General features: G+C 54.0%; 1 protein-coding gene across 2 annotated transcripts in view; it reads right to left on the reverse strand.

Moving 5' to 3' along the window:
- PDGFRB (platelet derived growth factor receptor beta) overlaps positions 1-27,014 on the reverse strand; it is a 43,019-nt gene extending 16,005 nt beyond the window's left edge. Inside the window, exons 1-11 of one of the 2 annotated variants that reach the window (XM_035288403.3) lie at positions 26,576-27,014; positions 14,906-15,170; positions 7,847-7,892; positions 6,398-6,721; positions 5,678-5,944; positions 4,809-4,936; positions 4,516-4,690; positions 3,754-3,946; positions 2,991-3,106; positions 1,558-1,681; positions 781-992 (exon numbers count right to left, since the gene is read on the reverse strand). In XM_035288403.3, the coding sequence (XP_035144294.3) occupies positions 781-992; positions 1,558-1,681; positions 2,991-3,106; positions 3,754-3,946; positions 4,516-4,690; positions 4,809-4,936; positions 5,678-5,944; positions 6,398-6,721; positions 7,847-7,886 (1,579 nt within the window). In that variant the 5' untranslated portion in view covers positions 7,887-7,892; positions 14,906-15,170; positions 26,576-27,014. The remainder of the gene's footprint in view (positions 1-780; positions 993-1,557; positions 1,682-2,990; positions 3,107-3,753; positions 3,947-4,515; positions 4,691-4,808; positions 4,937-5,677; positions 5,945-6,397; positions 6,722-7,846; positions 7,893-14,905; positions 15,171-26,575) is intronic. The other variant, XM_035288402.3, reaches the window with a different exon arrangement.
- Positions 27,015-27,341: the final 327 nt, after the last annotated feature.

The following is a 27,341-nucleotide window of genomic DNA, read 5'->3' on the forward strand; positions in this document are numbered from 1 at the left end:
TGCATGTATGCATAAGGATGAGCAGGTAGACACACAAAGGCATCAAGACACTGGTAGGCATTGTTTATATGCACAAAAATTACAGCAGGCCTATGTAGATAGGAATTATGCTTGCACGCTTTTCTAGAAAGGGGTGCTCCAATTATATGCGTACAGACATGCACTATGCCAGTTTGCATGCATGCAAAGGAACTGTACATACATTGCTTGTATACATGTATAGGAATCATGTACCCACAGGTACCTGTATAAAGACATACACTGTAGGTTTAAACACACATCTGGGGATTAGGCATGCTCATGTACATGGCTTACAAATAAACATGTGGTGGGTTTACACACATGGACAGACAGGGTGCACATGTATGCAGATATGCATACACTCTAGCTTCACAGGAGTATCTGGGGATCGAGCATTCTTCAGTACACGACTTAGAAATCTACACACAGAGGGTTTGCACCTGTGTTCAAGGAAGAGGAATGCTCATGTACATGGCTCATGACATACATATAGCATATGTACACTACATTTAAGGAGACAGTGCTATTCATATCCACGGTCTATAGGCTTGTGTTTGTACACATGTGTACCCATAATGTGTACGCTGGAATGTATATGTTCCTATGCATGTACACAACAGCATTTCGCAATGCTCCTGTTTGCCCCAGGCATGCTACCATGCTCCTTCGGCCTGCTGTGGGTACATGGACATAGTACCAATTAGGCAGAATTAAGATGGGGGTTGGGATCGTCAGGGGCCACCGAGGCTGGGGACTCACAGTGTGGCACCACGATGACCTCCTGCATGTCCTGGCCCACAGCGTTGCGCAGCGTGCAGCGCACCGACATTGGCCGATCCACGTGCTGCAGACGCACAGTGCTCACCACCTCAAACTCCTGCTCCTCCTCCCAGTATGTCACGTTCGTCTCCAGCTGGCTCTCCTCTTCGGAACTGTTCCCCAGCAACGTGGGCGGCAGCTCCCGTGGACACCTGCCAGGAGAACCAGTAGGGTTGGCTGCCAGCCCCTTCCCCTTGCAGGCAGGGAAACTGAAGAGAAGCTGGTGGAAGGAGCCAGCATGTGTCCAGTTCCTGCTATGTGCCACAGCCTGATTCCAGGTAGGCTCCTGCTGTGGTCCCTCTACTGGTCAGCAGGGGGTGCTCCTACCCCAGAACTGACAACACTGATTGTAAAATCCATTCTTCTTTGACCCTTAGGGTCACACAGTGTATGGGGTAGAGGCAGAACCTGCTCAATCCTGTCCACTACTTTAGAATCAGCCTGGCCAAGAGTGCAGAACTGAGCTACAGGGCAGGTGAGGTCTCTGGGGCACAGCCCCTGCACTGTGCTAGGCCAAACTGCCCGGAGGTAAAAGTAAGGAAAAGGAACCTTTTAGGTCATGCAGAGTAGGACAAGGACGTGGTGACCTGGCCTCCTAGGACGCAACTCTATGCCTGAAACAATAAGCCAAGAAGAACAGGTGGGACTCGATAACCTTCACGAGCTTTTTCTAGCCAGCTGGGGGACCCCGGAAGACTGAGGCCCGGGTCTGCTCACCTTTTGAGGTCTCTGCAGGCAGACCAGATGATATCCGGCTGGGGCATGCCCCTGCCACGACAGCGGACAGTCTGTTCCCCACTGTCAGGGTGGCTCTCGCTTAGCTCCAGCACGCGGACAGGAACTGCATGGAGAGGGCACTGGGTCAGGAGGTAGGAAGGTCAGGACAGTCAACAGGACAGGTCCTCAGGAAGGACCTGGCCCAGAGTCTCTCCTGGGGGAGGAGGGCTGCAGACTGCAGGTGAACATCAAATACCAGGAATCAGTGTGAAAGCCAATGGGTTCCTTCTGGGTACTTCAAAGGGAGCGCCTCAGCAGGGTGCTAGTCTGTCTTTAACACCTCTCTGAGACTTGCTAATCTTCCCTTTTAACAAAGAGAGGCTAGGCCTCCATCTCAGAGTCCCTGGCTGACAAGCCCACGAAGCCAGCATCTAATAGCAGTGTTTAGTCTTCTCTGGGTTTATTTTGGTGGTTGCTTTATGTTTATGACATGTGACACTGATTTTCCATCTACAATAGAGAGGTTACATTTTGTCTTTCAAAATAAGTTTACTTTTAGAAAGTCAACTGACAAAACATTAAGTCATTATCATGTCATTCCTCTGCTCAAAACTCTGCCATGGCTCTTCATTTCTGTCACAGTAAAAGCCAAAATCTGTACCAGGCCCACAAAGACCCCTGTGATGTGCCCTTCTCCCAGCCCCCTCCCCTATCCCTGTTCTGACTTCATCTCCCACCACTCTCCCACCAGCCCCGTTCCGACCACACAGGCCTCTCAGCCATTGCTCTGGCTTTCGCACTGCCCGAGGTACCCTTTCCCCAAATATCCACTGAGCTAATGTCTTCACCGTCTTCAAGTCTTCATGCAAATATCACTTCCTGAGCCCTGATCATTGTCTCAAAAGTGCAACTCTCGCCATTACTCTACGCCCAGCAATCTCAATCTTCCCTACCCGGCCCCTGTTTTTCCTCTCCCACAGTGTTAGTTACTTCTAACCTATGTAATTTGCTGGGGTTTTCTTCCCTACTGTTCAGTGTTTGTCTTTCCCTACTTGGATGCAAGCTGCAGAAAGGCAGGGAGGGAAGTTCAAGAACCTTGAACAGACAGGCATATGGTAGTTGCTCAATAAATACCCACGAAGTTAATAGTATAGTATAAGTGGAATCTGAGAAGGAAAAACCATGGCCTTGGTACAAAAGTGCTTGAAGTTTCAGAAACACCAATCTAGCCTGATGGCCTCCTCATACAGCTTGGGAAACAGGCCCAGAGGCCAGGTTCACAAGGCAGTGGGTCAGTGACCTAGAATCTATCTCCTGAGTTCCAGGTTCCCTCTCCCACTCCTCCTATGGGTGGGTGGACAGTGCAGAAAGGGAGAGGGAATGGAGGCATGGAGGGGAAGGAGGAGGGACATGGGGAGGGACGTGCTCATCACCATTGATCTGCAGCTGGAAGGAGAGCTGGACCTCAGCATCCTCATGGAAGGCCCGCATGGTGTAGTGACCAGCCTCTGCCACCTTCACGCGAACGAGGGTCAGCTCTGACACGTACCTGGGGAGCAGGACAGGCAGCTGTGAGCTGGAAGAACTCTACGGTCCTCCTCACTCTCCTGGCATAAACAGCAACAAGGCCCAGGGAGGGAAAGGGCTTGCCAAGATCACCTAGACATTGGTAGCAGAGCCAGGACTCAAAGCCAGTATCCTAAATCCTTGCCCATAGGCAGTTCCCCTAGCCAAGAGGGAGGGTTGAGATGGGCTGTGGGTGGGGGTGGGCGGCGTTGAAGGAAAAGTCCTGTTTCTCTCCCCTTCAGAAAGGCCAGGCAGTGCCCCATCCTAACCTGTCTCAGTCTCTGTCAGCCAGCAAGTCTCTAGCCTCAGGGATACCACAGGCCATGAGTGGCCTGCCTGGCACCCTCTTCCCCAGTCATCTGGCCGTTTACTTCTTGGCTGCTACGGCTCGCCCCACCCATCACAAGGACAACTAAACATCTGGGTGATCATCTGACTGGCGCCTGTTTCCTCCACTAGACCAGAAACTCTAGGAGGGAGTCAGCTCCGGTCGCAGCAGCATCCCCCATGCCTGGCACCTAATATACTCTCAGAAAGCTGGGCCTAGGTTTGTGGCCACATGCCGAGGGCTGCCTAGTGGCTGCAAAGAAACATAACTTCAAGAATGGGGTGGGAGAGCAGGCTACTCACCGGGTCTCCGACACGTTGCGGGTGGACAGGGCGATCTCGCCAGCGCTGGAGTCACCCAGGGTGCGGTTGTCTTTGAACCACAGGACAGTGGGTGGCGGGTAGGCCTCGAACACTACCTGCAGCGTCCGGCTTCGGTGCAGCTCGGCAAACTGTAGAGCACCCAGCTCTCCCAGGAGACGCACGTAGCCACTCTCTGCAAGGAGCGACTGTCAGGGGCAGGGTCCTGGGGGCAGGACACCAACTGAATCCCAAAGGAGGCCAGCCTGGGGGACAGGGCTTCAGGCCTAGGGACCTTGCTGGCCAGCCAGCCATGGAGTTTCTGGAGCTGAGGTTGAAATCGGGATGGGGACAGGGCCTAGAGAAGGGGCCGAATTTGGGGCTGATGTTGATGTTGGGGCCGGCTCCTGGGGTGGGACCAGAGTTGTACCAATAGTTCTCTGTTCTGGATCAGCATTGTGGCTGAGCCTGGGGCTAGTGACGAGGCTGAATTTGCGGATGGGGCTTCCTGAATCTGGGACAGCAGCTGGGCTTGGAAATCAGGTTGGGGCTGGGGCTCTGGCTAGTCAGAAAGTCTAGGTTGAGATAGGGTTGGATTTGGGGCTGACACTGCATTTTGGTTTGGGTTTATCCTGGATTTGGGGTTTTGGTTGGCACAGAGGCTAGCTAGGGCCGCACTGGAGTGTGGCTGACTATACCCCCAGAGCTGTGACAGGCTCTGGGTCCAGCTCAGACTGGGGGTTGGGCTGAGCCCAAGGCACGCACCAACCACAGTGACGTTGATGGCCTTTTCATCCTGATGGTCATTCACACTCTCTGTCACATTGCAGATGTAGGTCCCCGAGTCGTCCAACTCGGCACTGGGGATGTGCAGGATGGAGCGGATGTGGTAAGGCATATCCAAGAGGAAGTCGGTCACCGGCTCCACCAGCCGCCCGCTCTGCAGGAACAGGTTAGGCAGGCCCCCCAATCAAGAGGGGCCGGTGAGGAGTCAGTCTGCAAGCCAGACATCCACCCCTTCCTGGCCCCTCCTCCGATCCTGCCTGGCCCCACATTACCTCTTGGCGGGGGTACGTCCACTCAAAGTTGACCACCTCATTCCCAATCACGATGCACATGAGGGTGATGTTCTCGCCCTGGCGGACCACAGTCTGCACAGCGTTCACAGAGACGTTGATGGATGACACTGGTGGAGAGAGATTGGCTTAGGGCTGGGAAGTCACTACCAGCCACTAGCACTTCACCTTGGGGATAGGGTAGGGGGCTAGAGAGGGAAAGGATGACTGATGTAGAAGATTCATTCATTCGACAAGTATTTACTGAATACCCACTACATGTCAAGTACTGTTCTAGATACTGGGGCTACAGTAGTGAACAAAATGGACCAAATTTCTGTTCTCATGGAGCTGATATTCTAGAAGGGGTAATAGTCTGGAAATCAAAGTACCCTCTGGAGATCTACATACAGGAGACATGTATTGAGCACATACCAAGTGCCAGGTGCTTTCCAGCTTTTATTTTATTTAAACTTCACAATGATCCTATGAGGTAAGCAGTCATTGTTATCTTTACGTTACAAGAGGGGAAGCAGGCTCAGAGAGATTATGTGCTTTGTGTAAAGTCACTAGGACGGAAAATGGTAAAGCTGGGATTTCAACCCAGCTGGCTCTGAAGCTTGCGACCTCACCGACCATTTTATATAGGCCAGCTCTGCCATTATCGTATTCTGCAACAGGGGGCAAACTCCACCCTCTCTGCACCTGAGTTTCCTCACCTGTAACATGGGGAAAACACTATCTCCCTTCCAAGGCTGTGGTGAGAATCCTATGAGAAATGGAGCCACACACTTTGCAAACTGTAAAGGGCTATTCCTCTGTGGAGGGTTATACTTGCCTCTGCTGAGCATCGGGCCAGAAAGGGAGCTCACCCTGGAGTCTGTAGACATAGTAGGCGTCGGAATCCACCTCCCTGTCCCCAATGGTGGTTTTGCAGATGTAGCTTCTGTCCTCGAAGATACCAGAAAAGCCTCGTTGGTGATCGTAGAGGACAGGCAGTGCAACGTCCCCTTTTTTCTCATGCAGTGTCACCACCAGCTGCGGGTCTGTCACTCGGCACGGAATTGTGGTCTCAGTTATTTCCGTGAGAAAGATGAATAGTTCCTCGGCATCATTAGGGAGGAAGACCACAGTGGGATCTGCCGGGAGTGGAGCCATGAATGAGTCAGGGGAACCGAGTTTCTGGCCATCCCCTGAATTGCTATGTGGCAAATCGTTTGCCCTCTCTAGCCCTCTGTCTCCCCATGACAGAATAGGGATGCTCCCAGAGGAGCATAAATCAAATGGTAGAGCTGGTCCCTTCCAGCTCTAATGTTGGATATTGACAGTGCCAGGGTAAGAAAGGAGACAAGTCACAAGTTGAAGTGCGGCTGATATCTAGGGCTTGGAGAATGGAGAAGATGGGATGTGGGGGCCAAGAGGGAGCAGATTGGAAGCAGCTGAGAATATAGAGTTCTTGGGAGGCAGGAATGGGGTGACTGGCAGGGAGATGGCTGTATTTCACAACAAACTAAAGCACTCTCTGGACTTCCCCTGATGTCTTCAGTTGAAAAGAGGGGTAAGGAGTGGGTACACAGGCTGGGGGCGCTTACCTGGCACAAAGATGTAGAGCCGTTTCCGCTCATCGAGCTCCAGGCCATGGGAGTCATTGTAGGTGCAGAAGTATTCTCCCGTGTCTAGCCCAGTGAGGTTGCTCAGTGTCAGCACACTGAAGAAGCTGCCGTCCTGGGCCTTGGCCATTTCCTGCGGGGGCTCCTGGGACATCCGTTCCCATACCACTGGAGCTGAACCCGAGCAGGTCAGAACGAAGGTGCTAGAGACATTGAGGACAAGCTCTGGCCCTGGGGGTGTGATGACCAGGCCCTGAGAGACCTGTGGCTCCAGCAGTAACAGCAGGGGCAGCAACAGCAGCTGGCCTTTGAGAGAGGACGTATCAGACATCAGGGCACAGGGACCTCAGCACCTCTCCCAGGGCTGAGCCTGAGCAGGGACCACATATGCACAGCCCTCAAGTCCTTGAAGAGCACAGCTCCTTTATCCAACATAGACGGGGGCTCTCCAACCTTAGCTCTGAGAACCACTCCCCCAGCTCCAGGGAGCCAGGGACTCCTCCAGACTGCCTATGTCAGTCCTTTGGACCCCAGCCTCTGAGTCCTTCAGCAGTGCTATGTGCAGGCAGTAGGCACTAGAAAGGGCCAGGAAATCCTCGGGAAGCAATTCCCTGGCCTCCAGTTCCTGCATTGCTTCCCAGGTCACTTTCTGAGCCTCTTCCCTACAGCTGCACCCACCCTCCCTGCTGCCCAGGTTCTGCCCAAAGCCCAGAAGTGGCTCTGGGTGGGAGAAGGATGGGAGGGAGGGGCTCAGGTAGCTCAGAGTGGGGGTAGAAAAGCTGCTGAGGCCCCTGTGGGCTGGAGGGGACTGGGGTTGGGGGTGCATGTGTCAAGTGATTGGTTCCCCTCCATGACATCCCCTGGAGAAGGATTTTGTAGGCCATGCCCTCCATGCCCCCTGGTGATAAAGATCAGGAGGGGAGTGGGCGGTCAGGCAGCTAGTCCATCTCACGGTCGTCTGCCAGGCAGGCTGCTGGCTGGTCATTAGTTGCTGGGTCAGCCGCTCGGCCCCTGCAGAGCTGAGAACACGTTCACGGGCAGGAGTGAGCAGTGGGGCGTGCTGAGAAGCCCAGCAGGGCCTTGGAAGCTCCTGGCCAATGAGGGGTCCAAGCGGGATGCCACAGACCCACCAGACGGAGGATAGGAGGCCAAGGGTGTGTGCCAGAAGGTGGGGTGGGGTCTGGGGCGCCAATCAAAGGATTTGAGCTGATGGTTCTGGACAAGCAGGGGCCCACTGACGCTTTCTGAGCTGAAGGGCTGGCAGCTGGAGGCCTCCACAGAGCCCCCTGGAAATCCGGGAAACTGAAGCCGGAGAGCAGAACAGTGCGCCTGGCGCTTCACGCCCTGCTGCCAGCACACATCACCCCTGCCAGCTCCAGGGTCCCACTCCACAGCCCCCCGGGTCCCCTACCTTATCTCCCATCTACCTACCTTTGAGGGCCAGAGCTGGCATCACACCCGGAAGCTGCATGGTGTCCTGCAGAGTTAAACAGGAGTCAGGGCCCAGGGCAGGCAGAGGCAGTGCCAGGGCCTATCTCACCACCTGCTCCTGCAGAATGAGCCCCAGCTTGGGCCACCCAGCCTTCATGTCCAAAGGGCTGAAGTCAAAGGCAAGGACAAAGCCTGAAAGGGCACTCATACCCACAGGCCCTCTACTCTCCATCCTGGACTCAGCCCTGGCGGGGGTCTGGCCCCTGCTCTGGCTCTGCCTGTGACTCTCATGTGGCCTCAGCTGCGTCCCCAGCCTCTTTCTGGGCCTTAGTTTCCCCATCTGTACAGTGAGGAAGGGGAAGTTGGGCTGGATGGTGTCCAGTGGCCTGCCAGGTCTGACAGCCTGTCCTCCGGGTGACAGTTCCAGTACCAGGCCCTTATCTGCCAGGACAAATATTTGGGAAAGTATGATGAAAGGCCTGGGGGAAGGAGTGGGGAGGCCAGACCCCAGAGAACTCCCGCAGCTCCACAAGCACAACAGGAAATGGAAGCGGCTGTGGGCTGTGGGAAGGGAAGTGGGGGAGCCGGGGCTGTGGAATGTGGGGGGTGGGCCTGGACCCCTTTGCTCAGCCCAGAGCATACAGGGAGGCCCAGGGCAGAGCGGCTGGGCCCAGGAGAGGCCCCATCAAGCAGCCAGAACTCACAGGTCCTTGGAGGCCAGTGAAGCCAGACTTCGCACCCCAACCCCCAGGGTCCAGATGGGGAAACTGAGGCTCTGAGAAGGTGAGAAGTTTGCCCAAAATTCCACAGCAGAGCCTGTCTGAGAGCAAGACACACAGAGAGAGACCTGGAATGACAGAAGCAGAAGCAGAAAGAGATAAAGATACAGAGATAGAGGGGGTGCGCAGAGAGACAGGACCCGAGGCACTGAGAGCCAGAGGCAAGGACAAAGACAGAGACAGGCTGAATGTGGCGGCCCTTGCTTTTCCCTAACTTGGAAGACACACCTTGGGTTTTAAGAGACCACCAGGAGCTAGGTTTGCCGAAAGTCCACCTGCAGCATTGGCAGGAAAGAGGCCAGAGGATGGGGGTCACAGAGCTTGAGTTTGGGAGGTGGTGATGTGACAAGACAACCAGGAGGCTCCTCTGGCCGTGGGGCTGCCCAGCCCGGCCTGCCTCTAAGGCCATGCCCAGCTTGCCCCCACCTCCCCATCTCACCCCTTTTGGTTTCCAATTTAGGGCTGCAGACCAGGTTTGGGCCCCAGCACACCACCTCTCGTGCCACTGCTAGACCAGGTTTGGGCCCCAGCACACCACCTCTCGTGCCACTGCTCTCCCCGTGGCCTAAGTCCTCAGTTCTGAAAGTGGTTGATGGTGAGTGGCACACCTACCAGGCTGCATTCCCATGTCAGGGGTGGGACAGTGGTGAGGCTCCCCCTCCCATGGACCCCCAGTCTTAGCTCTGCCCAGTACCCCAAGAAGCACTCTGAGCAAATCAGCTCTTCTTCTCCCAGTCCCTTTCAACTGCCTGCGGGAAGGTCTCCTCATTTCTTCCTCTCCCCTCTCTGAATTGCTCCCGACTCAAAGCCCAGCCCTCTGACACCCCCTCCACAGCCACTGCTCCCCACCATCCCTCTGACCCAGCCCCTCCAGCTGGACGCCAGGCCTCCTTGGTCAGGAGGGAGCAGTGCCAAGGTGGAGCCAGCAGCCCCCACAGAGGCCCATCTGCCCCTCCATGGGTGCCCCTTTGGCTGCCCCCTTCCTGCTAGAGATCTCAGCCAAAGAAAATCATTAGCAGCCGAGGCTGGGGGAGGGGGTCACTTCAGCCTCTGTGCCCCTCCCTTCCCAGTCTCCCTGGCTGGCCACACTGTTTATTATTCTAAAACAGGAATTTGGCCGCCTGGCCGGGAGAAGGGAGGTCATTGCAGTGGGGCTCGCCTGGCTCTGGAAGGCTGGCCTGGCGGTGTGGGCTGAGCCCTCATGGCATGTAGCCCCCAACCCTGTTCCCATGTGGCACTCCATCCTCTTCCCTTCAGGCTCCCTCCTGCCCAGCCTGGGGCTGGGGGTGGCTTAGAGACTCTGAGCTAGGGGGAATGTTTTCGAATGGGCAGCAGAGGCCCAGAGAAGGACAGAAGCATGCCCCAATCACAAAGCAAAAAGGCAGATTCCAGTTGTGTGGAGAGGACAGGCAGACAGTGTGGATGTTGTAGGGAGGGTGTAGGCACCCCGGGGATCTTAGACTGGCTTTGCTATGAATAGAGCAATCAGCTCCCTTCATAAGCGCCCTGGGACCCACTGTGAGACTGAACGAGCCTCCATCCTCTCTGGACTCTGCTTCCCCATCCATACAGAAGGTTTGCAGGTGTAATCTCTAAGACTTGTGCCTATGGTGAAGCTCTGCCTTTTTTTTTTTTTTTTTTTTTTTGAGATGGAGACTTGCTCTGTTGCCAGGTTGGAGTGCAGTGGCACTATCTCAGCTCACTGCAACCTCTACCTCCTAGATTAAAGTGATTCTCCTGCCTCAGCCTCCCAAGTAGCTGGAACTACAGGCGCCTGCCACCACACCCAGCTAACTTTTGTATTTTTAGTAGAGATGGGGTTTTACCATGTTGGCCAGGAGGGTCTCAATCTCTTGGCCTTGTGGTCTGCCTGCCTCAGTCTCCCAAAGTGCTGGGATTACATGTGTGAGCCACCATGCCAGGCCAGCTCTGTCTTTTTGACTGGCCAAAGAGAAGGTTCTAGTCACCATGAATCTTACTGGGGTGTTTTGAGGAGGTGGGGGCTAGTAAGCCAGTGGGAGCTGCATTCCTAAGGCTAGAGTCCCATGAGAATCCACTACCCATCTTGCTCCGCAGATGGAATTTCCATGACTATTCAGCCATAGACTTGCTGTGCCGGCTTTGACAATTGTTTCCCTCTCTGGGCCTCAGTTTCCCCATCTCTACAATTAAGAGTTAGACAACAGTGTTTCAGGGGACTTCTGCTGGTGATATGGAACCCCAGGAGGTGGCAGGGGAAGAGTGGTGGGGACAACAGGCTGGAGGGCCAGGGAGGGCAGAGTAGGGCTTAGGGCACCCAGACATGACCTCTCAGGCCATCTTGGATGACTCCCTGACACCCCCTCATTGTCCACCCAATGTGTTAGGGACCTCTTTGTGCTTCCCAGAGGCTGCTCTGGTTCCAGCCAATCCCAGGGAGGCCCAGGCAGCTGACTTGATGGTGGTGAGCTTGCCTGTGACAACTTCCCCTCTTTAGGAGGACAGTACTCCAGGGAAGGGTCACCTAGGACAACCTGGATGTCACATTCAGAGGTCAGGCACTCCCCTACCTCCTGTCCCTCCTGCCCAGGAGCCCTCTGGAGTAGAGAGAGGGAGAGAACCCCTAGGTGTCCCCCTTTTGCCCATGAAGAGAAGTTTTGTATGCCAGGAACCCCTCATGATTCCTTCTATTCTGGCCAGGTTGGAGGCTCAGAGCCCCAAGGTGGAGATCACGCCTAGCTCCTCATGTGACTTAGAGGGACAGACCCCTTAGGGGAGCAGAGTGAGGACCCTAAGCCCATGGGAGCAGAGTGAGGATCCCAAGTCCAGGGGCGCAGAGTGGAATGCCAAGTCCAGAGGAGAGGAGTGGGAACCCGAGTCCGAGGGAGAGAAGTGGGGGGCCCCAAGTCCAGGGGAGAGGAGTGGGAGGCCCCAAGTCCAAGGAAGAGGAGTGGAGGGCCTCAAGTCCAGGGGAGCAGAGTGGAGGGCCCCAAGTCCAGGGGAGAGAAGTAGGAACCCCAAGTCCAGAGAAGAGGAGTGGGGGGCCCCAAGTCCAAGGAAGAGCAGTGGAGGGCTTCAAGTCCAGGGGAGAGGAGTGGGGGTCCCAAGTCCAGGGGAGAGGAGTGGAGGGCCCCAAATCCAGAGGAGAGGAGTGGGGGGCCCCAAGTCCAGGGGAGATGAGTGGAAGCCCCAAGTCCAAGGGAGAAGAGTGGGGGGCCCCAAGTCCAGGGGAGAGGAAAGGGGGGCCCCAAGTCCAGGGGAGAGGAGTGGGAGCCCAAGTCCAGGGGAGAGGAGTGAGGGCACCAAGTCCAGGGGAGATGAGTGGAGGCCCCAAGTCCAGGGGAGAGGAAAGGGAGGCCCCAAGTCCAGGGGAGAGGAGTGAGGGCCCCAAGTCCATGGGAGATGAGTGAAGGCCCCAAGTCCAGGGGAGAGGAGTGGTAACCCCAAGTCCAGAGGAGAGGAGTGGGAACCCCAAGTCCAGAGGAGAGGAGTGGGAACCCCAAGTCCAGGGGAGAGGAGTGAGGGCCCCAAGTCCATGGGGGCGGAGTAAGGACCCCAAGTCCAAGGAAGCAGAGTGGGGGCCCAAGTCCAAAGGAGTAGAGTGAGGTTCCAAAGTCCAAGGGAGAGGAGTGGGTGCCCCAAGTCCAGGAGAGCAAGCATGCTTGAGGAGTCATTCTCAGAGCCCAGACTTCCCTCCTCCCAGCAGTACACTTCTCCACTCCTTTCCCACCGCCTTAATCTAAATAAATCCAGCCCATCTTGGCCACATCCGCCAGCAACAGCTTCCCTCCCTCAGGGTCCTGAGGCTCCCACGACACAGGCAGGCCAGGGAGGGGGCCCTGCATTGCTGCGGGGGCTGATAGAGGAAGCCTGCACATGGTGAGCACATGCACACAGCACAGATGCACAGATACCTGCCTACGCACTCGCTCACACGCTCCTCTGAAACACATACGTATGCAACAGGCCACGTGTGTGCCAAGCTTTCATGCAGGCACCAAACATGTGCACACCCACACAAAACACATGCACACAGCTTTCACTGTGCCCAGCACACGTGGAGATGCACCCATGTGCAACAGTTCACGTGCATATGCAGCACATACAACATGCACAGAACTGTGCACACAGATCCCCAGATTCACAGGAACACACAGCCATATGCATGAACAGACAAGCCAGAAAGCCCGTGTTAGTGTGTCAGGAACCATTCTGAGGCATGTATTGGCTCACTTGATCCTCAGTCAACACTATGAAGTAGATACATTTCCATGTTACAGGTGGGGAAACCAAGGCACAGAGCACTTAATTATGGGGCTAGGAATGCAGAGCCAGAAGGGGTAGAGCAGACATTAAAGTGAAGTGGTGTGATTCCATGCTCGATGCTACCAGCCCCACCGCTTCTCTGACCAATATGCATGTTTCGTTGGGCCTAGGGAGAAGGCAGTGGGGACTCAGAAACAGATGGATTTGAGAGTTACTTAGCTGAGAATCGACAGGACTGGGTGATTTAATATCGAGGGGCTGGGGCCAGGCGCAGTGGCTCATGCCTATAATCCCAGCATTTTGGGAGGCCAAGGCAGGTGGATCGCGAGGCCAAGAGATCGAGACCATCCTGGTCAACATGGTGAAACCCCGTCTCTACTAAAAATACAAAAATTAGCTGGGCACAATAATTAGTGCGCACCGGTAGTTCCAGCTACTCGGGAGGCTGAGGCAGGAGAATTGCTTGAACCCAGGAGGTGGAGGTTGCGGTGAGCTGAGATTGTGCCATTGCACTGCAGCCTGGGTAACAAGAGAGATACTCCGTCTCAAAAAAAAAAAAACTGAGGTGCTGGAGAGGGAGGTAGGCACTCCTGTATCTGGGTTGAAATACTAGGAGGCAGGAATGTGTGTGTGTGTGTATGTGTGCATGTTGAGGGGACAATGCCATTTTCTGACATGAGAATGAGGCCAAAGAGCAGGAGTGAGAGCTGAGACTGAGCTGGTTTAGGATGCAGAGAGTCTGTGGCACTGAGGGGACAAAGGGATGCTCAGTCTGGAGGCCAGGAACAGGCTGTGTAGAAACAGCAGTGAGATGGGATGAGAGAGGGCCACCCTGCCGCAGGGAGAAGGGGGGTGCTGGGGGCAGGCAGTCTCAGGCCAGGGATGTTCTGAATGAACCAAATGCCTGAGGAAGGAGGAGGCCTGGCTGTGGGGTTATGGGGTCAGAGTCTTGGAATGTCAGCACGCCAAAGCCCTCAGGGATCATATATCCTATCCAGTGGCCGTTCTGTGTTCCATTGTACTGGTGGGGAAACTGAGGCTTAGAGAAGGAAAGTGAGAGTCCCACTGTTTTGGCCTAGACAAGATGGGCTTGGGTGGTCAGTGGGGCTGAAGCTCGCCTGCCTGCACAGCTCCCTGCCTCCAGCCCCTGCTCAGACGTAAGGCTGGTGGCTCAAGGCTCCAAGGTGCAGGCTACAGCGGCTGCCCCACCCTCTCCACAGCACACCTGTCCTAACACACATTAACCTTTGTTTCAAAGTCACTTTCTCTGTACAGGCCCAGCCATGCAGGGATTGGTGACTGGGACTCAGAGGAGGTAATTTGCTAAGTAATTTGCTAAGAAGTGAGCCACAGACTCCAGGCTCCTGACCCAGTCCAGTCTTCGGATACTTTACAGGCCTGGGACAGACTTTGGCAGGGGGTTGGGGTGGGCAGCCTGACACCTGATTCTAGTGTCAGCTGTGACACCCACTTATAGAATAGTGGTCCCCCATCTGCAGAGAATACATCCCAAGGCCCCAGTAGATGCCTGAAACTTTGGATAAAACCAAACCCTGGCTGGGCACAGTGGCTCATGCCTATAATCCCAGCACTTTGGGAGGCTGAGTTGGGTGGATCACAAGGTCAGGAGTTCAAGACCAGCCTGATCAACATGGTGAAATCCCATCTCTACTAAAAATACAAAAATTAGTGGGGCATGATGGCACGCCTGTAATCCCAGCTACTCAGGAGGTCGAGGCAGAAGAATTGCTTGAACCCAGGAGGTGGAGGTTGCAGTGAGCCGAGATCGCGCCACTGCACTCCAACCTGGGAGACAGAGTGAGACACCATCTCAAAAAGACAAAAAACCAAACCCTATCACCAAACCCTATACATACTATGTTTTTTTCCCTACAAATACATACATATTATGAAGTTTTACTTATAAATAAGGCACAGTAAGAGGTGAACAACATTAAGTAATAAAACAGAACAATGATAACATATACTGTAATAAAAGTTATGCGAATGTGGTCTCTGCAGTAAAATATCTTACTGTACTGTATCATCCTTCTTCCTGTGAAAGCACGGGATGGCACAGTGCCTACACGATGAGATGAAGTGAGGTGATGGCAGGCACTGTGAAGTAGCGTTAGGCTACTACGGACCTCCAGATGTTATCAGAAGGATCATGTATGTCATCTGCTCCAGGTGATCCTGGACCATTGAGCCATGATGATGTTGATGGCTGGGTGTCAGGAGTGGCCTTTGTTGATGACTACCAGGAGGGTAGTGTATATGGACAAAGGGATGATTCACTCCTGGGCGGGACAGACAGGACAGTACAAGATTTCATCACTCTACTCTGAACAGCACAAAATTTAAAGCTTGTAAGTTGTTTGTTTCTGGAATTTTCCATTTAATGTTTTTGGACCACAGTTGATCTGGGGTAACTGAAACTTCAGAAAGCAAAACTGCAGATAAGGGCAAATACTGTCCAGTCCTGTCCCTTGCTGAGACTCAGTTTCCCCATCTGTGCAAAAGGGTGGGCAAAACTGTCCTGAGAGCACTTTCAGGGATGGCATGCTGTGGCCTCAGGACTCCATGCCGGGAAGGCAGCTGTGTAGAGTTGGAATGCTGGGCTCGGGGTGGGGGTGCTGGGGAGGGGCCGCAGCCGGGATGTCATGACTCAGCTCAGAGAAGGCTGCCAGTTCAGGCCTGGGAGTGTGTGGGGGCAAGAGGCATCTGAAGCCAGGGATGAAGTCCTCCCGCCAGCAGCTAGTGAGTAGGAAAGGGACAGCAGCACGGCCTGGGCCTGGCTGTGAGTCTGGCCCATGTGGCTGTCCCCAAGCAGGCTGAGATGTGGGTGTGATCTGGCCACGTGGTCAGGGAGCCCTAACCTGGGAGCCAGGGAAGAGAGCAGACTGGCTTCTCCACCCAACCTTTGAGAACCTTCCAGCCCTGGCCCTGATAGCTCCCTCACAATTGAGGGAGGAAGCCCCCCTCAACTCAGTTCCCCAAGGCCCAAGCCAGGCCCTCACACTCGTCACTCACTCTGTGCTCCTCTCCCCATGAGGCCTCCCCAGGGAGCTCAATGGAAAGAAATGACCTATTTTCTGGAAGTCCAAAATAAGATGAAACATCTGTCTGGAACGGAGCCAGGCTGATAAAGAACGGGCTGATCTCCCCAGCCCAAGCCCCCTCTCCTGCAGCACACACCCCCTCACCCGTCAGAGTGCATGTGCTTGGGGGTGGGGCCGGCCGGCTCTTTGGAACAGCGCGTGGGAAAGCACTCATTGTGTGCCTCACGGCTGCTGGGGGCCCAAGGGAGGAGGCCTGGGTCCCCAGGAAGGCTGGGAACCAGCCAGAGAAGGAGGTCAGTGAGGGAGGGAGGCCCGCTGCACACTCCTACCCAGTGGCTGCACAGCAAGCACACTTCCTGCCTCCTGCGGCGTCTTGAGGGTCACCCCCAGGGCCCTGTGGATTCCTGGTCCAGAGTCCCCCCACTCACCCCGGCCCCATTTGGGCCTCCAACAGCCTTAAAAATAACAATAATAATAATAGTTACCTCTGATTTAGTACAGTTGACCCTTGAACTACACAGGTTTGAACTGTGCAGGTCCACATACACGTGAATATTTTGCACATGTGAAACATTCACATCCTTCCTATCGTGCCACCTCCTCCACCTCTGCCATGCCAAGAGCAAGGCCAACCCCTCCTCTGCCTCCTCCTTCTCAGCCTACTTAATGTGCAGATGAGGGAAAAGACTTTTACGATGATCTACTTCCACTTAATGAATACGGAATGTATTTTGCTCTTTTTTTGAGCTTACTTTATTATAAGAACACAGTATATAATATACATAACAAACCATGTGTTAATTGACTTTACGTTATCAGTGAGGCCAACAGCACACTATTAGCAGTTAAATTTTGGGGGAGTCAAAAGCTATACATGAATTTTCGACTTTGCGGTTGGTGGGCATCCTGAGCCCCCTCATTGTTCAAGGGTCCGCTGTACTTATCACCCACCATCTGGGCGAAGCTCCTCATGTGAATGATCTCACTGAGTCCTCAGAACAATCCCATGGCATCAATATTACTTCCTCATTTTACAGATGAGGAAACTGAGGCACAGAGTGGTTACATTGTTTGCCCAAGAGCTTGCCAGTGGTGGCTCCAGTGTTCGATCCTGGGCAGACAGACTCCAGAACACACAGCCCACTGCCCGTGTGACAGTCCATCTGGGGCAGGATGCAAAGACGAGGAGCCCCACGGAAAGGATAGCCTGGTGCCTGGCACAGAAGAAGCTTGGATAAAAAAATAAAAGTCGTCAGCCTCATTCTTTCACCTTCTTTGTCCCAAGTTCTTTCATTCTTTGATGCTCTCTTTGGAGCTGGGTAAAGCTGAAGCTGACAGTTTGAGTGGAAAAGAGTCACACTATGTTTCACAGAGCCCTACAATCTTAGTACATTTCCCCTATTCACATATCCCCGACCTTCTCTGCAACTGCATGCCTCCCATGACAGGGATCTCACCACCTCACCTGTGTCCCATTTCATTCTTAGCCCGCTCAGCATCTTCAGAGGTCAGACCATTGAGAATTGTTAATTACACTAAGTACAGTTTATCTCACTGTGTTCTCTGCTTATTGGTCCTGCTTCAATCCCCCAACCACCCTCTCCCCAAACATAGGACATCTCCCTAGTCATTGTTCTGATCCCCCCAATCTGGAAACAAACAAAAGCCCCTACTAATTTAGAGCCAGGCACTCTGCTAAATGAGATCATCTGGAGATTCTGTTTCATCCTCATGACCACCCTGTGATGGGGGTACACTTGTTATTCCCATTTTGCAGAGGAGGATATTGAGTCTCAGAGACTTTTGGTAACTTTCCCAAGGTCACACAACAAGTAAGATGCGAAGGAACTGGCATGCAAACTCAGGCCGGTCTAACTCCAAAGCCTGTGTTCTTTCTTTTTTAGAGACAGGGTCTTGCTCTGTTGCCCAGGCTGGAGTACAGCGGCGTGGTGGCACAATCATAGCTCACAGCTCACTACAGCCTCAAACTCCTGGGCTGGAGTGATCCTCCCACCTTAGCCTCCTAAGTAGCTGGGACTATAGATGTGCATCACCACAACTGCCAAAACCTGAATTCTTGCCCGACTCGCCAGACTGCCTATCTCCTATCCAGAAACAGTTCTGTCCATCTGTCCAGACTCCCTCTAATGGCGTCCACATGGAATCTAGCATCTCAGGGGTAAGAAGATCCTCAGGGGTCTGGGTCCCACCTCTGCTCTGACTGAGGGGCAGTGTGTACAGGGGACCTGTCCTGAGTCACCAAGAATTTTCAAGTCAAGCTAGGGATAGAACTCAGGACCTTTCTGCAACTTCACTGCAGAGGCTGAGGCTCAGCACACAAGGCTGAGGACAGGGGTCTTTGCTTGGGAAAGTCAGAGTCTGGCAGGGCCAGTGCTCCTGTGGGACAAAGCATCCAGGCAATCAGCCCAGGTGTGTGGCCAGCTCTGCCACAGGCCTGCTGTGCTCAGGGTCCAGGCCCACCCCTGCAGGGGCCCAAGCACCCTCTTCCACTATTTGCAGAGGGCCAGGGCCTCTGTAACTGCAGAGTTCCAGGCCTCCACCATCCCGAGCTGCCCTCCCCGCCCCCACCCCCCAGAGCCTCATCTCCAACCGGTGTCATGGCAACGGAGAGTGCCAGGCCCTGGCAGCCAAGGGAGCCCCTGAGAGGGGTCCCAGGCTGAGCCTGAGGAGGGGGGTGCAGCAGGCGCAGACAAGCAAACCTTCTGTTCCCCGGGCTGCTGCCAGCCCGGAGCAGCCATGGGCAGGGGTGGGGGCCGCAAATAGAATGGATTCTCAGAGCCACGTGGGCAGGGGACAGGCAGGCCTTGGGCCATTCACACTGACCCACCAGCACACAGCCTTCCCCCACAGGCCCAGAGCCTGCACATAGGAGAGGGGGAGCTAGCTAATGAGTAAACCCTCCACTTGTCAGTGTCGATTACCCAACACTGAGATTCCCCTCAGTGCCCTCCTGGGCGGCAGAGCAGGAGGGCAGAAAACCCCCATTTCACTGACCCTCTCTCTCACTGTCTCAGCATCGGTCCTCCCACCCCGTCTTTGGTCATTCACTTTCCCTCCCCTCTGTGCCTCAGTTTACTCATCTGTAGATTGGGGGTCATCACTGAGTTGTCAGGGCTACTGAAGGAGTTAACACAAGCAAAATGTTCAGAACAGGGCCTGGCACACAGCCCTCTGCAAAGTTGGTGGCCACATTATTATTATTCATTCACTAGAGGGAGAAGTCACTCACTCAGTCAGCCTCTTGCACACAGCCAAGGCTCCACAGGAGTAGGCTTCTCAGCAAAGGGATGCATGTCAGAAGTGAGACGGTGCAGGAAGGCCTCTCCCAAAAAAGACTCCTCAGGAAGAGGCAGCTGCTATGATTATTGGTGCGATCAGTAGCAACAGCCCTTTTCAGTGTACTGAGGGCTCAGTGAGGAGGGTCTCATCCTAGCACACTCAGGGATTTAGTAACTAAATCTAATGACTGCCAGTCCACTGTCTGTCACCTACTTCTTTCCTGAACTTTTGCCTTAGTCCTTTAATATGACTTCCCACAAACCAGGAAACCTACCTAACAACGATCTGGACTCTCTCCAAGTTCTTAATATGAAATTAGGACCACAGTAGGTGCTCAATAAATGCTTACACAGTATGAGGGATTACATGGCTCTGTAGGGTCAGCTCTTCAGTCCCGGGGCCTCGGCTGCCTCCTAATAACACAGGATTCAGTAGGCTACGGACATGACATGGGCAGACGCTAGTGACTCTTTCCTTCCAGGGAGGTGATGGGATGAGCTGGTGACAGCAGAACAGACATATGGCACTCTGAAGCCAACAGGCTGTGCTTGATGCCATCCAGGGCAGAGAAATGGCATGGAAGCCCCGCCAGGCTGCGAGCCTGGTTCCAGCTGGAAGCCACTTATTCCTGGGACCAAGCCCCAGGTCTTCCACCTTGTAATTGGGTGACCTCTCTGAGTTTAGCTTGTCTGATTCTTGATTTCCTGGGAAATGGCATGAGAGACCTCCTTTTCCATTGCTGGGAGGGCCAGAGACGATGATGCACAGCACTTGGCACATCGTGGGTGCTTGGTAAATGGTAACTTGTATGAGTCTATGATTGCTCCAGTGGGGAGAGGGAGCATGGCTTCCTGAGGGAGGTGGCTTTGAGCTAGGCCTTCAGGATTTCATTGAGTTCTTTGGCAGAAGATGCCAGGGAACAGTATTGCCAGGGCTCTGTGGGAGATGGCAAGGCAGCTGGGAGAAATGGCAGGGAGAGATGTGTTAGGCTAGAAACTGGGGATCTTCAGCGAACAGGTAGGTGACGGCCAGGGAAGGAGGCAGGGAGACTTTGGGGAAGGTCTGCGGTGCTGTGTGAGGATTTGCTCTGGACAAACCAGGAAGCCAACTTTTCAGGGCATTGATAGTGACGGTGGGTGGTAACTGCTGGCTGGGCAGGGCAAAGCTGTAACTCCAGGCTCTGTGGGGAGGGGTCCTCCAGGCAGGAAGATGACACCAGCAAGCTGGCATTTAGTGGGAGGCTGTGGATCAGGATGGGGACAGTGGAGGCAGCAAGGACAGTTTTGGGGATGAAGACATCCCAGACCCAGCCTGAACTTCCTGGCAGGACCAGTTACATAATTTGTGGGTCAAGCACAAAATGGAAAGGCAGGGCTCCTTGTTGAAAATTATTAAGAATTTCAAGATGATGACTACAGAGCACTAAACCAAACATAGGCCTTCATGAGGATGAGTGCTCATGAAGTCATCTCTGTGCCCCGGACTAAAAGGGAGGCCATCTGTCTGTCTCCATCCATCCATCCATCCATCCACCCACCCATCTTTGCACCCACCAATCCATTTATGCATCTCTATATACATTTACTTCTCTAGTCACTATTTCACTTATCCATTCAGCAGATAGGCCACGGGTTGGGAACTGACAAAGACGCAGATACAGGTGAGATGGGAGCCGCCGACAGTCCACCAGGTCAAACCTACAACTTTACCGTTAATGCTCTGGGTCAGGAAGGGCCAGGGCTTCTGTGACATGTTTAGAAAGCTGAGCCCTGCCCCTCTAGGGATAACTGGAAACCCCACCCCACCCCATAACCACTGAGGCTCAGCCTCAAGTGGAGAAGCTGGTGGGGCCACTGCCTTTGGGTTTTCACTTCTCAGAAGGGAAGGTAACAGAATAGCAGCAACAAGAATGTGCTAAAACAGCCACAGAAAGCATGGTAGGAACTCTCAGGGACTAAGGGCAGAGCTGAATGGACATCTGGGGGTCACTAAGCATCTCCCTCAGCTTCTCTCCATTTTATTGTAAGAGGAAACTATAATTAAAATGAACAAAGGCTTGGGGGTCCAGCAAACTACCCAGGAAGATTCCCATCTCTTGTTGGGACAGCTTTGCTCCTTTTCAGCCCAAAGTCTGTGCAGAGAGAACTGGAGGCTGAGCCCTGAACCACAGAGGTGGAGCTGGGTCTCTCTAGGCCTTCAGAGCCATGGTGAAGATACAGCACCTGTAGTGGAACAAAGGTGAGTCCAGGTCCCAGGCTCAGCACCATCACCAGTGATCTGCAGGGACCTCAGGTCCCAGGCTCACTGCCATCACCAATGATCTGTAGGGACCTCAGGTCCCAGGCTCACTGCCATCACCAATGATCTGTAGGGACCTCAGGTCCCAGGCTCACTGCCATCACCAATGATCTGTAGGGACCTCAGGTCCCAGGCTCACTGCCATCACCAATGATCTGTAGGGACCTCAGGTCCCAGGCTCACTCCTATCACCAGTGATCTGTAGGGACCTCAGGTCCCAAGCTCACCGCCATCACCAATATAAGTGCAACCCTTCCCCTCTCTGGACCTTAGTTCCTGTCCATACAATAAAGCAGTTGAATCAGGTGACCCCCAAAAGTCCTTTTCATCTCTGACATTCAGGAACTTTCAGACCCTCTGACCCTCCCAAGAGATAGCCCTCTCAATCATAGGGCAGAGAAGCTGGTATCTCTGGCAGATAAAAGGTTTTGGGCACCTGAGACATCAAATAGTTCTGATCTGCACTGAGGGGAGGAGAGGATTTTAATGTGGTTAAAGCAATACACTTTGATTTTCAGGCCGGGGGTGGGCTGCTCCAGGAAGCATCTGGTGGATGTGGGGGGCAGGGGTGAGCTCTGGAGCTACGCCTTGGAGGTTGAGGAAGTCTTTATCCTGAGGATCTGGGCCTGGGGGCTCAGGAGGGATGTGAGGTGGCTTCTACATTAGAAGCAACAAGTAAGTGAATTTCACACCCACTCCCACTAAAGGTAGGTTCCCCTGCCCATTTCTCCCCTCACCTCTGGATCCCATCACTCATCTGGGCCAAAGCCTTGCTTCCTCTTGAAATTAGAGCATATGAGGTTCAAAAACTCAGCACAGGAAGGGCTCTAAAGGGTTACAACATCCACACACAGCCCCTTGTGGGTCCACCTCCCTGGCCCTCCTTGCTCAGCATCCCAGGAAAATGGGCATGTGGGCTCTGTGGGAACCCTCTGAGCTCCTCGAGAAACTGAGCATGTTAAGGGGACACACTAATTGTTAGGCGGTTCCTCCTTGTTATTGCAGGTTAAAGTTTTCCATTAGTGGTCATCGATCCTGACCTCTTTCTGTAATGTGTAGAGACAGGGTAAGAAAAAAAACTCTTTCATTGTGAAGTTAAATATGCATGATCCCTGAGTACACAGCAAGGCTTGTGCAGCTGCCAATCTGGGCTGGTGTGGCTTGGAATCCTGAAATTGTTTTAGGGCTGGAAGAAAGCTTTGCCGTCATCTGGGTCAGCCTTCTTGTTTGACTGATGGGAAAACTGAGGCCCCAAGAGGGATCGACTTGTGGACAGTCCATAGGGTTTTAGGGTCTGATGACTACTTGCGAAATGCTGAGGGCCCCCACAGCTGAGGCACATTCTCAGGGTTTACACTGGATCCCCAGGGGCATCCCAGGCCCCATCCAGCCTCTCATCAAGGGGCTCTGGAGTCAGAAACACCCAAGAGCAAATCCTGGCTCTGCCACTTCTGAGCTGTGGGACCTTAGGCAACTGACTATGTACTTTCTCAGCTGTAAAATAGGGAGAGTTTAGCCAGGCACAGTGGCTCATGCCTGTAATCCCAGCACTTTGAGAGGCTGAGGCAGGTGGGTCACTTGAGGTCAGGAGTTTGAGACCAGCCTGGCCAACATGGTGAAACCCCGTCTCTACTAAAAATACAAAAATTAGCCAGGCATGGTGGGGGTCACCTGTAATCCCAGCTACTCAGGAGGCTGAGGCAAGAGAATCGCTTGAACCCGGGAGGCAGAGGTTGCAGTGAGCCGAGATCACACCATTGCACTCCAGCCTGGGAGACAGAGCAAGATTCCATCTCAAAAAAAAAAAAAAATGGGGAGAGTTTATATATCTAATTTTGAGGTTGCTGTAATGCTTAAATTTATCTAGTAAGTATTTATTAAGAACATCCTGAATGTTAAGCATGTTCTAGGCGCTGAGGAATACAGCAATAACTTCAAGGTATCGGATGTAAAGCAGAATTGAAGTAGACACAGAAACTGCTAAGGACAGGTTGGTTCCTATTATATCATCCTGCTCACACTGCTTCCTAGCTGAGGTGCTATAAGCCCTGACCCTGGGGAGGGGCCCAACACCCCTTCCCTTCCCTCCTAACACTCTGGTCATAAGACGAAGGCACTGAAAAAATATTCCCATTCCAAGAACACACTGCCCACTGGGTTCTGAATCAATTGCAAGAAATGGGTAGGCATTTCAGAAGACCCTTTCATCACTTTCTCCCTCTTCAGTGCACTCAACAGCAGCCTGTTCTCAGCACATGCCCAGACCACCCTCCTTTAGCATAGGAGGCAGCTGGTCTCAGAGTCAGACTGTGGCCTGTGCCTGGAGGATGGACACAGATCTTTAGGACATGCATGATGTCCCTGTGCCTTCCATGGGCAGAGCCTTTTGCAGGCTGCAGACTAATATCATGGTCAAGTGGTCCAATGCAGGAGGCCGGGAGAGCAGTGGCTCTCTCAGCCAGTGGCCAGAGGTCCAGCTGTGAAGTACAGGAACTGTGCTCAGCGCCTTGCCAATGCTGTTGTCTCATGGAGCCCACATGTGGCCTTGCTGCTCACAGAGAAGGAGATTGAGGCCCAGAGAGGCAAGGCGCTGGCCCAGGGTCACACAGCCAGAAACTGACTCAGTGTCAATGTATAGTCATCTGATCCCCCAAGCCTAGTGCTGTTTACCCACAGTGCTCACTGCCTCCCAGCTGTGGAAGCAGCTCAGAGATGGGATGTAAGGGGTGTGAGGTCGGTCACACTGTGGATTTGAGTCGAGCCAGGGCAAGCACTGGGTCTCCTGACTCTTGGTCCACGGTGCTTTCTGCTGCCCGCCCCACATCTGTGGGCAACTACAAGTCCCAGCTCTTCTTCCCACAGAGGAGGGGGGCTGCTGATAACTGCTGTCTGGGAGAAGGGTGCTAACCAGATGGTTTCCTTCCTCTCTCAGGACCAAGCCAGGGCCTGGGCGGACCTTGGATCAGTCAGACCTGAGGCTGCACTTTTGCTGGGGAAGGTGCTGAAGCCAGGAGCAGGCTCTGCAGGAGGATGGAGATTCTTCCCTCTGACTGGGAGCTTCCCAGGGAGCACAAGGCCCCTTTAGGGCCAGAATGACTTCAGCCTAAACACCACCTCAACCCACTGTGTGGCCCTGGCAGAGTCACCTGACCTCTCCAGACCTCAGCTTCCTCATCTACAAGGAGATCATAACACTGATTTCAAAAACTTGCCATGAGGATTCCAAGGTGTGGGAGGTGCCAGGCTCTATGCCTGCATGGGCTAGGTGTTCAGGGACAGGGACCACTGTGACTGTATGGTCCTGAATGCTGTGAATTCAGGGTCTCCTGCTTGGACCCTGAATTCACAGCATTCAGGAACATACAGTCTCGGTGGTGGACTGCATGACTTCAGAACTTGTCACTAGAGGCCTCTGTGCTCTCAGGGGGTCACAGAGGGAAGCAGAGATACTCCTCCCTGCTTGCAATGGAGAAATGCCACCTGGAGGAGCCACACGATGTCCTGCAGGGGCACCTGAAGCGAAGGCTGGGGGGCTGGTCTAGTCTCACACTTGGGAGCAGGTCTTCAGTGAGCTCCTCTTCCCTTTCACCAGGACGTCTCAGCCCCACTGCCTACCCAGGGCTGGGCACTGGGGGCAGAGCACAGGATGGTAAAACCTTTCCCCAGCAGAAAGTGCAGCCTCAGGTCTGACTGCTGGGGCCTGAACAATCTCCGATGAACAAACAAAACACAAACAGATCACTCACAGGAGAGGGCCAAGTGGCAGGGCTTCAGCACAAAATGCATGGCTAGCACTTGGAAGATAGGAAGAACCTGGGAAGGCTGCCTGGAAGAGGTGGAGTACAGAATACCCCTGAAAGAAAAGTGTTGAGGAAGGGCATTCCAGGAAGGGAGAAAAGAGGGGGGCAAATGCCCACAAGCAGGATAGTACACATTCCTTCTGGGAATGCTGGGATCTGACTGGAGGGAACAAAAGGCCCAAGTTTGGAGTAATGGGGCACAAGCAGTTTCCAACCTCTCCAGGCTGTACCACTTTCTAGATGTGTGGCTAGTTATGTGCCGCGTGAGCCTCAGTTTCCTCATGTATAAAGTGGAGGTAAAAACAGTCGCTGCCTCTGGGGTTGCTGGTGAGCATGACATGATATCAGCCTCATAAAGCACTCAGCGCAGTCGCGGCGTGCAGTAAGTATCAATCAGTGGCAGCCTCTGTTTGGAGCTGGGATTTTCTCCAGGCACTGGGGAGCCACAGGCGGATCCTGGGCAGGAGGTGGTGTGATCAGATTTATGCTTTAGAATGGCATGGAGAAGGGGTAGAGTCCAGAAGGAGGGAGACAAAGAGGAGGTCTGAGCAGCTGCCTGGGGCCAAAGGAAATGGCCAGTGGCTGACCCCTACTTCACAGAGGAGTCCCCAGATCTGATGGCCAGGTCCCAGACCCCAGACCCCAGCCCCAGCAGCATGACCACTAGGGGGTTGCCATGGCCCCCCATCGCCCTCAAACTTTCCTAGCCCTCAAACTTTTCTAGCTGCTGGGGGTTTAGAAGGATATCTTAGGAATCTAGAAAATTTGCAAATCCATTTAAATCTCCAAAGGTTGCCTGGCGGCTGACTGGCCTAAAGCCAGACTGACTCTTAGAAACACAGCTTGGGCCACGAACTGGAGAACTGGAACTGCGGAGTGGGTCCTGCGGTCCTCGTCCCCTGCTTTCGGTGTACCTGCCTATCTTCTCCCAATTCCCCTCTCCTGCCAACCCCCCCATTGACTGTGCTGTGATTTGGAGGCCCCCACTCAGCACTCAGAAACCCCTGGGGATTGTTTTATGAAGGCAGGAGCAGCAGGGATGATGAGGTGGAGGCCCCTCACCCCAGAGCAGGGGAAAGGAGAGAACTGGCTCCTCCAGCCCTGACATCACCCACAGTCTCCCAGTCTCCTCTCATCCGGTTTTCTTCAAAATATATTCCATTTGTTTTACCTACTCAAAGAGACACAGGCTAGGGCAAAGGGACAGGGCATGGGGCTAGGGTTCCCACCCCTCCCAGCACTTACCTTGCTGCCGATGGCTTCTGGTGTGGGCACAGTTCCAGGCTCTGGACAGTCACCCCCTCCAGGAAGTCCTCCTTACTGCTGTCTCCCCGTTATCAGAAAGACTGCTGGTTCCAGAGTGTGTAATAGCTGGGTAGAAGGACAGGCAGGACCGTTGCAGGCTCCTGAAGGCTCAGGAGAAGGAAGGGACGGAGGGAGAGGGCTGCTGCAGGGGTGAGGAGCAGCCCAGCTTCGCCTCACTCCCCAAGCATCCTCCAGGAGGAGCAGAGCTGCCAGAGGGGCCGCCCTGAGTCTGGCTGTCTGTGTTGGGCAGGGCGGGCACAGGCTGCTGCTGGGCAGCTGGGCTGAGGGGCTGGCTCTCTCCTCCTCCTCGTTGATCTCCTCTCTGGCTCCAAGTTGCTCACAGAGCGATCCTGGGTCCCAGATAGGGCGGGCGGTCACTGCTGGTTGCTGGCAGCCCCAGAAACTCACACCACCGTGGGCTTTCCCGCCCGCCCCCTCCCCCTCGCCACTTTGGGGGAAAGGCTGCAGGGTGGCTTCTGATTGGCCCAGCTGGGGAGAAGGGGGGCAGTGGGGCAGGGAGGGTGAACGCGTGCGTCTGTTTTCAATTTCAGTTTTTTTCCCCTCTCTTTCTTTTCCCCCAAGTTTCTTGTTTTTCTTCTTTTCCCTCTGCTTGCCTCCCTCTCGTCGCCCGTTCTCTCAGGATGTGAGGGGATGCTTAGAAATTCCACAGCCCACGCCAGCCACCAGTAGCTGAGTCACTTTTATC

Source organism: Callithrix jacchus, chromosome 2 (genome assembly GCF_049354715.1).
Source record: "Callithrix jacchus isolate 240 chromosome 2, calJac240_pri, whole genome shotgun sequence".
Taxonomy (NCBI): Eukaryota; Metazoa; Chordata; class Mammalia; order Primates; family Cebidae; genus Callithrix; species Callithrix jacchus.